Source organism: Canis lupus, chromosome 18 (genome assembly GCF_011100685.1).
Source record: "Canis lupus familiaris isolate Mischka breed German Shepherd chromosome 18, alternate assembly UU_Cfam_GSD_1.0, whole genome shotgun sequence".
NCBI classification, from domain to species: Eukaryota; Metazoa; Chordata; class Mammalia; order Carnivora; family Canidae; genus Canis; species Canis lupus.
The window spans coordinates 4,992,360-5,003,849 of NC_049239.1; the positions used below are offsets into that span (position 1 = coordinate 4,992,360).

An 11,490-nucleotide genomic window follows, 5' to 3' on the forward strand; every position below is an offset into this window, starting at 1 on the left:
TTTACCTTCTATCACCCTTTCCAAAAATTACCTATAGCATTTCAATAATATTCTAATTAAAAAAAAATATGGACCAAAGCCTTTGAATACATTTATATGTGATCTCTTAGATTATTTTGTTTAATTTGGCCTTCATTTCACAGTTGTTCCACATTTTAAAAGAACGTGATCTCTTGAAAAAACAATGTTTTTCCTCTTGAAAAAACAATGACCATTTGGCTGATAGGATGACACTAAACATAAGAGGGACTTATCAGCAAAATGGATAAATTATGTTGAATCTATGTGACTGAAAATCAGTAATTATTTCATAAAAAGTAAACCAATGTTAACTAGAATATTTAATCCACTAGAATACTTTATTTTCTTTTTGAATAAATTATCTTTTCCTATAATATAGCCTGGTCCATCACAAAAACTCATGACTTACGAAACTCAATTTTACATATTGATTAGTTAAAAAATATTTATTCTTACTTTTGAAGATCATGGATAATCATTTAATTTCTGTTCCCTAAAATGTTAGATAGCAATGAAGTAAAGGAGCAGTAATGGATCACAATAAAATTTAAAAGGAGAGACTATTCACAGTCCTCTGAGGACAGTACTGCATAGTCTTTGGCCCATGAAGACAGAACAGATCAGATGTATTTTTCAATATTAGTTTGACAGTGTTATATCTTACAGCAAAAAATTCACATTGAATTGAAATCAGGTTTTCAAGTGACTCTCCATTCTTACTAAATATACACTGAATTCAGATTTTTAATTTTCATTTTGAGGAAACTTTGCAATGCAGATATAGGTAGAAACACTAAAACTTTTAAAAGTAAAAGTCAACACCAGCTAACATTTCTATGTAGTAGAAACATAAAAGCTATGATCTGAGAGGTGTATCAGTATATATTTAAAAAAAAAAGATTTTATTTACTTATTCATAAAAGACAGAGAAAGAGAAAGAGAGGCAGAGACATAGGCAGAGGGAGAAGCAGGCTCCCTGCAGGAAGCCCAATGTGGAACTCGATCCCAGGACCCCGGGGTCTTTACCTGAGCCAAAGTCAGATGCTCAACCACTGAGACATCCAAGCATCTCATTATGTATTATTCTAAAATAAAATAATTTACATTGAATTGTGTGTGTGGGGTGATGTAAGGGTCTTTAAGATAAAATATAAGCTAAATATAAGCTAAATATAAGTTAGATTCCTTATTAAGCATTATAGGAAGATGTGCTTAAACAGTCACAAAATTCATTATATGTGCCGTATTAATAATAATGCTTGAGACAAACCAAAGAGTGACATATTTCATAGAGAATATTTTATGAAAATAAATGTGTATTTTTTCAATTTGTAAGAGTAACTGATTTATGTTACACAAAATTGAGAATACGCAAAACACTGAAAAAATAGCATTAGGAAGTATTATATCCTTTATTCTTCTTTACTACTTTATTGTAGAAGAGGGCACATCAGTAGATGACTGGTCTCCTTCCTTCTATCTTCAAAAGATTCATCTTCAGTCTCCTTCTTATGAGGTAAAGGTTTTAAATCATTTAGAGGATATCTGACCATTTATCCTGAATATTGGGAGGCACTGATGACATTCTTGACATCAAAGAGCAAGAAAATCTGAGAACATGCGGAAACTTTGCAGTGCTGACTATATGTGTAAAGTTTGATGAGCTGTCTTTCTTCATAATGTCCCACTTTTCGTCATGGTATTGAAAATACAGAGATTTTAAAATAATATAAACTTTCACTCCTATATAACCACTTTTAAAATTATTATTTCTTTTTATGATCATAGAGTAAAAGTAATTCCTTAGGACATAGAGTAAAAGTAATTCCTCCCAAATACAGGGCCATGGAATCACTCTCGTGTCAAGACATGGAGCAGTTTCATCCCTCCCCTTGTCCCCATAAAAACAAAACTCCCTCTGGTAATCCATTGTAGTTTATAGTCTACTTCCCCAACTCAGCAATTTCTGTTCCTATTCTCTTGCCTTTATTCAGAATGCTATACTTTGCCATCATGCAGTATAAAGACTTTTGGTTCTAGGATTCTTTCATTTATATAATGCATTTGAGGTTAATCCACACTGTTGAACATATTAGTACTTTGTTCTGTGTTGTTACTGAACAGTGGCCCATTGTATAATGTACCAATGGTTTATCCATCTATCCATTGAAGACTATATTGTTTCTCGCAATTATGTGTAGGGCTATTATGAATAGAAATTACAAGTTTTGTGTAAATGTAAATTTTCATTTCTCTCGGGGAAATATGTAGAAGTGGGGCCACTGGCTCATATGAGGTATGTTTAACTTTATAAAAAAAATACTGAAATATTTTCCAAAGTGGCTATAGCATCTTTCATTCCACTAGCAATTTATGAAATTTCTAGACCTCAGCATCTTTGTCTGAACTTGGTACTGTAAATACATTTTTTTAAATTTCAGCAACCTAAAATATGTGCCAAGGTATCTTGTGGTAATAATTTGCATTTTCTTGATGACTAATGATGTCAAGCATCATTGCATGTGCTTATTTGCCATCTGTATATCTTCCTTGGTGAGATGTCTGTTCAAATATTTTGCCCAGTTTTTCTGGGTTGTTAAATTTTAAAAGTTCTTTAAGTATTCTGGTTATAAGCCTTTTATCCAAAGTGACTTTCAAATATTTTCTCTCAGTTTGTGGCTTTTCATTTCATTCTCTTAACAGTATCTTTCACAGAGCAAATTTTTGTTTATTTTAATTTTTTGAAGTCTAAATAATCATTTTTCCTTCATGAATCATGTATATAGCATTTGTATAGAGGTATATAACTGTTGTTTAACCAAAGTCATAATGATTGTCTCCCATTTTCTAATAACAGTTTTATAGTTTACATTTTATATTTAGGTCAGTGATCTATTTTGAGTTGATTTTATATCAAGTGTAAGATATAGATTGAATTTCATTTTCTGGAATGTGAATATCTTGTTGCTTCAGCACCATTTTTGAAAATTATCCCTTTTCCATTGAATTCTCTTTGTTTCCTCCTTAAAAATCAATTAACCATTTTTGTGTGGGTCTATTTCAGGGCTTTCTACTTTGTTCCATTGAGCTATGAATCTATTTGTTCACCAATATCACTTCATTTCTGAAGCGCTATAAGGAGTCAGGTGACTCCTGACTCCTGACCAGTAAAATCAGGTGGTGTGCATCCTCCAACTTATGTGTCATTTTTAGTATTGAGACAAATTATGCATTGGGTACCTATAAAGGTTAAAAACCTCATGCTATAGTAAGCATCTCTCTGTCTGTGTTTCTCTCTCTCTCTCTCTCTGTCTCTCTCTCTCTTTTATTCCCCCTGGAATGACAGGACACTTTATTTTTAACTCTGAATTGTGCTTCACCTCTCAAGGATCCACATCTAGGAGGCCACTGCCTGTTTTTAAATCGAAGTCTAGCAGAGCCTGTTAACTTTCACCCTTATTAATCTCATTACTAACCATACCTATGTCTTTTTTGGTTTCCTATTTTTTTTCTATTTTATTTACAATTTATAATCATTTAGTGTAGAAGAGGAAGGTAAGTGCCTCAAACTTTGGGGCCATGTCAACCACATATTTCATTTTATGTAAATTCTTCTTTGATGATTATCATGTTTTATAGAAATATCTATATTATAAATGATGGTGAAAAGACAGTTATTAGCACATAACTATTTTCCCATAGCTCAAATTCACCTATAATAAAAAAGTTAGAATTGCTTTTTCAAAATATATTTAAGCTTCTCAGCATTACTTAGCAATGATTAACTTATTAATTCTGATCCCTTATTAATCATAATTGCTTGAATGCCATTTTACCACACTCTACAAAAGTAGATGCAAAGATTTTTTTTAAAAACTTTATGATGGTAACACTTAATATGAGATCTATCCTTTCAACAATTTTTTACCGATATGATAGATTATTGTTGACTATAGATACGGTATTTTACAACAGATTTCTAGAGTTCTCTCTCTCTCTCTCTCTCTCTTTATTTGACTAAAACTTTATACCTGTTGTTGAGTAATTCCCTATTTCTTCTACTCTAGGTGCTGGTGAACATCATTCCACTATATGATCCTATAAATTTGACTATGTAGATGCTTCATAAAAGTGGAGTCATGGAATATTTGTCTCTGCATCTGGCTTATTTCATTTAACATAATGGTTTCAAAGTTCATCAATATTGTTCCAAATTGAAGAATGTCTTTTTATTATCAATGCTGAATAGTATTCTTTTTTTTTAAATTTATTTTGTATTGGTGTTCAATTTACTAACATACAGAATAACCCCCAGTGCCCGTCACCCATTCACTCCCACCCCCCACCCTCCTCCCCTTCTACCACCCCTAGTTCGTTTCCCAGAGTTAGCAGTCTTTACGTTCTGTCTCCCTTTCTGATATTTCCCACACATTTCTTCCCCCTTCCCTTATATTCCCTTTCACTATTATTTATATTCCCCAAATGAATGAGAACATATAATGTTTGTCCTTCTCCGACTGGCTTACTTCACTCAGCATAATACCCTCCAGTTCCATCCACGTTGAAGCAAATGGTGGGTATTTGTCATTTCTAATAGCTGAGTAATATTCCATTGTATACATAAACCACATCTTCTTTATCCATTCATCTTTCGTTGGACACCGAGGCTCCTTCCACAGTTTGGCTATCGTGGCCATTGCTGCTAGAAACATCGGGGTGCAGGTGTCCCGGCGTTTCACTGCATCTGTATCTTTGGGGTAAATCCCCAACAGTGCAATTGCTGGGTCGTAGGGCAGGTATATTTTTAACTGTTTGAGGAACCTCCACACAGTTTTCCAGAGTGGCTGCACCAGTTCACATTCCCACCTATTCTATGCATTTACCAGATTTTCTTTATCTGTTTATCTGCTAATGAACATTGATATTGCTTCCCTATTTGGCTATTATAAATACTACAGCAATGAACATAGGAGTGCAGCAAGGAACATAGCAGTGCTAATATCTCTTTAGATCCTGATTTCAATTCTTTTGGAAGAAAGCCCATAAGTGTGATTTCTGGATCATATGAGAGTTCTATTTTTAATTTTTTGAGGAATCTCTATCCTGTTTCCATAGTGGCTACATCATTCTACAATCCCACCAACACTATATAAGAATTCCAATTTTTTCTACACAACCTCCTCAATGCAAGTTGTGTTCTGTGGTTTGTTTGTTTGTTTGTTTGTTTTGCTAATAGCCTTCCTGACAGGTGTAAGATAGTATCTCACTGTGGTCTTGATTTGCATTTTCCTGATAAGTAGTGATGTGGAACATTTTTTCATATATGTGTTGGCCATTTGTATGTCTTCTTTGGAGAAATACTTATTTGAGTCCTCAGTCCATTTTTTATTCAAGTTATGAGTTGTTGTTGTTGTTTTCTTAACTATTGAGTTGTAGGTGATCCTTCTATATTTTGAGACTAATTGTATTAGTTCCAGAGAAAGAGAATCAGTGGGAAATAGATCGATGATAGATAGATATACATATAGATATTATTATAAAGAATTGACTTAAAATTCCCATAATGTGCTGTCTGCAAGCTGGAGACCCATAGAACTAGAAGTGCAATTCCAATAAAGGCTTAAAAACCAGGGAGCCAATGGGTAAATTAGAGTCCAACAACACAAGAACAATGTATCAGCTCAAGCAGGCAGACAGGAAGCAAGAGGGCGGATTCCTTCTTCCTTCTCTTTTTTGTTCTGTTTAGGCCCTAAAAGATTGCATGACACCCAGCCACATTGGGGAGGACATCTACTTTACTGAGTTGACTAATTCAAGTGCTAATCTCTTCCAGAAACACCTTCAAAGACACAAAAGAAGATAATGTCTAATTTGGACAACCCTGACCTAGTCAGGGTTGACCTAGGTTGACTTGACCTAGTCAAGTTGACACATAAAGCAAACTATCACAAGTCTTCCTATTCACCTTGGCACTTACTTACATGCCATATCTTTTAACCAAACTTAATTTTTAAATAAAAACAATAACAAGGTGATTAACCTTTCTGACATGATACAACTATCCTATGGATAACCAGAAACATACTAACCCTTTCCACAAAAGAAGAAATACAGTTCTCAAATAACATTTGTCCTTCTCCTAGTGTCTCATATTTTAAATATCTATACTGCATATTAAGGTATCAGATGTTTGGTAGAATTCACTAGTGAATGAACCTCTCTGAGCCTAGTGCTTTCTGTGTTATGAAGTTATTAATCATTGATTCAATTTTCTAGTGGATATAGACCTATTCACATTTTCTATTTCTTCTTGTGTGAGTTTTGGCAGACTGTGTCTTTAAGGAACTTGTCTGTTTTATTTAAGATATCAGATCTGTGGGCATAGAGTTGTTCATGGTATTCCTTTATTTATTTTAAATGTCCACAGTATTTGGAGTGATGTCCCTTCTTTGATTTCTATAAATAATTTGTATAATCTTTCTTTTTTCCTTAATTAGCCTAGCTAAAGGCTTACTGATGGTAAAGTATCTATTTTTTTTTCTTCTCTCAAAAGTCAAGTAATATCTGAACAGATTATCTCTTTCTAGAACCTTTTCCTGCTGCCAGACCCCAAAGATATCTCAAATGTTCAAAATGCCAATACAATAAAGCATAGTATCTTATTCATCTCAAGCTACTTGAACAAAACATTGTAGTACCTTAAACAAAACCCATTTATTTCTCACAGTTTTGGAACCTGACAATCTGCTGACAGATGTGATGCCTGAGGAGAGTCCTCTTCTTAGATTGCTTCTTTCTTTCCATATCTACACATGGAGGAGAAAGAGAGATCTCTATTCTTTCTTATTCTTCTAAAGGCAGTAATCTCATCTTGGGAGTTCCACTCTCATGATCTTATTTAAACATAATTACTTCCCATAGGCCACACCTTCAAATGCCATCACATTGAAGGTAAAGACTCAACATATGGATTTGAAGGGGGACAAATATTCAGCCTATAACTTTCTACCCTTGGCCTTCAAAATTTATGTCCTCACATGCAAAATACATTCAGACCATCTCAACAGTCCCCCAAATCCTACCTCATCCCAGGATCAACTCTAAAGTCTATAAAGTCCAAAGTCTTATCTGAATATCATCTAAATTAGGTATGACTGAGCCTTGACATATAATTTATCTTGAGGGAAAGTTTCTCTTCAGCTGTGAACCTATGAAACCAAGTAAGTAATGTGCTTCCAGAATATAATGAGACAGGTATAGGATAGATGTTCCCACTTTAAAAGAGAGAAATCAGAAGGAAGAAAGGGGTATTGGTCCCAAGCAAGTCCCAAACCCAGCAAGGCAATGCCACTAGATATTAATGCATGAGAATATTCTCATGGATGCTCTGCTTTATGACACAGTAGACCCACCCTTGGGATTCATTCAAGCAATAGCTCTGCCTCAGTAGCTCCTCTGCAGACAGTAATTGCACTCCGAAGCCTCTCGGTGGCTGCCTGACCTGCGAAGACTGAGGCAGTTCCCGCAGGTTTAAAACCGAAGAGGCGACCCTGAAGACTTCTGAATTACCTTTGGGGCCATTCTTTGATCTTGAAGAACAGTGCACAATTGCAGTCAGATAGCAAAATGGTCTGGTCCTCTAGGAACTAAAAGTCTGGTAGCCTTCCTTCATATTGTTCTGTCTCTGTCCCCTTCAGTTCAGACTGGTAGTGTTTCTGCTGGAGTAGCTAATTGAGATTTCCAGATCTTTAAGTTCTGGTTCTTAGTTGTGTGACCTTAACAAGTGATTTCTGTCTGCATGTCACTATTTCCTAGAAAATAAATAAATAAATAAAAATAAGAATTATACACATCTTAAAAATCTTTTGTGGGGACTGAGTGCAATAATGCACATAAAACTCTTACAATAGGGCTTAGCTCCTTAATTTATAAGAATTCAGTGTATGTGGACTCATATATGATTCATTTAAAATTATTATTGTGTATTGTTATTAGGAACAAGAACATGCAGGGAGAATTCATAAAATCATAATGCGTATTTTTATATTAATATAAATAAATCTAGCTTATTTTTTAAGTGCTACTTAGTATTTCATTATATAGTTTCATCAAGGCTGATTTCACAAGTCCTGTTCTTTTTTTTTTTTTTTTTTTTTTTTTGCCTCCCATCATCAATATTTATTGAGCATTTACAGTGTACTAGGCACAATAGAACATACAGAAAACATTGTCCCTGCTCTTGTGGAGCTTACATTCTAAAAGAAAAAAAAATACACCTCTTTTAAAATGGTATTTTTGTTTGGTGTTTTCTGCAAGGTACTGAGGAAATAGTCTGTAGGGTGAGCTTTGGGTATAACTTAGCCCCATCATTATTTAAAGAGAGGAAGAGGAAGGATTTTAAAGGCAGACAATGACAGACCATTCAGGATAGGTAGGGCTTACAAGGAGATAAACACAATCTCATCAACTAAGGAGAGATTTGCTGCAGTAAATAGGATGAGGGAAATAGTTTGTGGGATGCAAGCAAAGGAAGCAAGGTATCCTTAGACATTGAGTGGAGCCAGAAAGATCATGCGGCCTTTTATCCAAGTACATGGCCACCAAGTAGGAATGGTTGGTGACAAGACAGAAGGCTAAAAAAGGTAATCCTGTGCACCTGACAGAAAGAATAAAGGATCAAAATTGAAGGCAGGCTATAACAATATCAAGAAATTCTTAAAACCAAAGTGATTTGGAAGCACAAAACTTAGTTAATGCTACCCAATGTCATGATGGGCCAAGAACATTGTGGCTTCCTAAGTTAGAAAATACCATATACCAAAATTTTAAATGGAACGCATTACTTTTTTCCAATCAATCCCCTGTCTCTGAAAAAAAGCTCCCCCCCCCCCCAGGGTAGGGGAGGAATATGGGACATGGTTGGGAACAGTAGTAGTTATATTAGTAGTATTTTGTTATGATAAACTTTGTATTTAAACTTGGTAAAAGCCCATTAGCTGCCAAGAGGGAATAAGGAATAAATTTCCAAAAATGTACAATTTCCTTTAAAGAAGTTTCAGAACCAAGAAACTAATTTACATGAAAAGCTGTAGAGAAAGTAGTTGAAAAGTCCATTCATAAAACTTTTATTCCACTTACATGAACTTAATACACGTGTTCTTAACAATTATGCTTGGATTGTTCATGAAAATTTCATAAGACATTAAACAAAGCTAGCCATCATCTCAAGTTATTTCCCTGTTAACTATTTTTACAGCACATGCATGTTAGGCAAGTATCAAAAAAAAAAAAAATCACAAAAGCAAAAAACCAAAACAAAACAAACAAAAAAAAACCCTAAAAAAAAAAAAAGTTAAATACATGGGATTTTTGTTTTGCTGCTATGCTTGATATACATAAAGTAATGGATATCAAGCAATTCATTTTTACTGCATCTTTACTTGTACATTTGTTCTTAGGTTGTCTAAAACATTTAAATACAAATAAAAGGAGTGTAGCAAAAATAATGAAAGCAAACAGCAGGTAACTTTACAAATAATGGAATGTGAACCGTTTCTGCCCTTATCCAGAGTAAATTGGGTCACAACTAAAGGAACACTTCTGAAACTGTAGTCAAAGGTGTGCACATTGAGAATGAGTATTCCACAGATACTTGTGGTTCACATGTAGTATCTATGGGATACCCATTTCTACTACAGCCTTGTAAGTGCTCTAAACCTTAAAGTATCCACAATAACTACACCTGTATCTGGAACCAATTATCCCTTTTACTCCCCACCAGGACAAACCAATATGTAGGCAGTTTTCTTTGCTTAGACATGGAAGCAGTTTTAACACTGGCCCTTGTGAAGCCACAATGTACCAAAAGTACTATGCCAAACATTTATAACTAGTATAAAAATTCCACATCCCCATATTGGCCACCTCAAGATGAAAACAGATAACTCCCTAAATGTTAACTGGCTCTACTCCCCTAATATTCAACATAAAAACCACATGGGAAATATAGAAATTCAAATAGAAGTAACATAAACCTGTCATAAATCGTAAACAAAAAAAACTATTTGTGGGACAGCATGAATGACAAATGGTCTACTGTGTAAATTTTAGAATGAGGCAGACAAAAGTTGGAAGGCCGGTTAATTTTCCCCTCCTTCTCCTGCTTCAGCTTCATCTCCTTGGGTATCCGATGTCCACAATGTCAAGTTGTCTCTCAGTAATTGCATTATTAGCGTGCTGTCTTTGTATGACTCTTCACTTAATGTATCAAGTTCAGCAATGGCTTCATCAAAAGCTGTCTTTGCAAGAGAGCAGGCTTTCTCCGGGGAGTTGAGAATTTCGTAATAGAACACAGAGAAGTTAAGGGCCAGACCCAATCTGATAGGATGTGTTGGTTGCATTTCCTTTTTGCTGATTTCAAAAGCTTCTTGGTTTGCTTGTTGTGACTGATCCACAATCCCTTTCTTGTCATCACCAGCAGCAACTTCGGCCAAGTAACGGTAGTAGTCTCCCTTCATTTTCAAACAGAAGACTTTGCTCTCTGCTTGTGAAGCATTGGGGATCAAAAACTTTTCCAAAAGAGACAGTACATCATTGCAGATATCTCTTAGCTCGGTCTCAATTTTCTCTCTGTATTCTCGAGCCATCTGCTGTTTTTTCTCAGCACCTTCCGTCTTTTGCTCAATACTTGAGACGACCCTCCAAGATGACCTACGGGCTCCTACAACATTTTTATAAGCAACTGAGAGAAGATTCCTCTCCTCATTGGATAATTCAGCTCCTTGCTCAGTTACGGACTTCATGCAGGCTGCCATGTCATCATATCGCTCAGCCTGCTCGGCCAGTTTGGCCTTCTGCACCAGCTCATTTTTATGTCCTGTTCTGATAAACAATTAGGTGCTTGTTTTGTTTGTGTTTTGTTAATTTACGATTTGAAAATAAAATTTAATGTTAAAAGCATTCCAAAACAAAATGTACCTTTGTAAAGGCCTGTGTGTATATTTTCAGGTTAAATACCATGAAGCATAATTGTTAAATCAATAGATACTAGTATAGATAATGCCAAACTGCCTCCTAAAAATATTGCACCAATAAGCACTAGCCACACTGGTTTGCCAGCATATGTGAAGGGATTTACAACAATATAAAAACTACTTCAAACTGAAGACATTTGAGATACAGCAGATGCAGAAAGAAGCATTTTGGAAGGTTCCCTTTTCTTCGTAAAAACAGAGATTCTGGACACGAAGCTGTCATAAATCCCTCTGGGAAGCTTCCATTGGGGAAAGAGACTGACCATTAGCACAGGGATGAGAAGTTGCACAAACATTACCACAAACTGTCTTACCTTCCATTTGTTCCTCTAAAAGCCCATTTGTCTCTCCTTAAAACTCATTTACATCCCAGAGAAGTCCTACCCTGCCTTTTTCCTCTATTAAATTGGTATATAAACCTTTATTCCTGTCTGTT

General features: G+C 35.1%; 1 protein-coding gene across 1 annotated transcript; it reads right to left on the reverse strand.

Moving 5' to 3' along the window:
* Positions 1 to 9,122: 9,122 nt before the first annotated feature.
* LOC100855903 (14-3-3 protein zeta/delta-like) lies at positions 9,123 to 10,888 on the reverse strand. Its single transcript, XM_038562614.1, has one exon. It carries the CDS (start codon positions 10,833 to 10,835, stop codon positions 10,161 to 10,163), a length of 675 nt encoding a protein of 224 aa, XP_038418542.1. The 5' UTR covers positions 10,836 to 10,888; the 3' UTR covers positions 9,123 to 10,160.
* Positions 10,889 to 11,490: the final 602 nt, after the last annotated feature.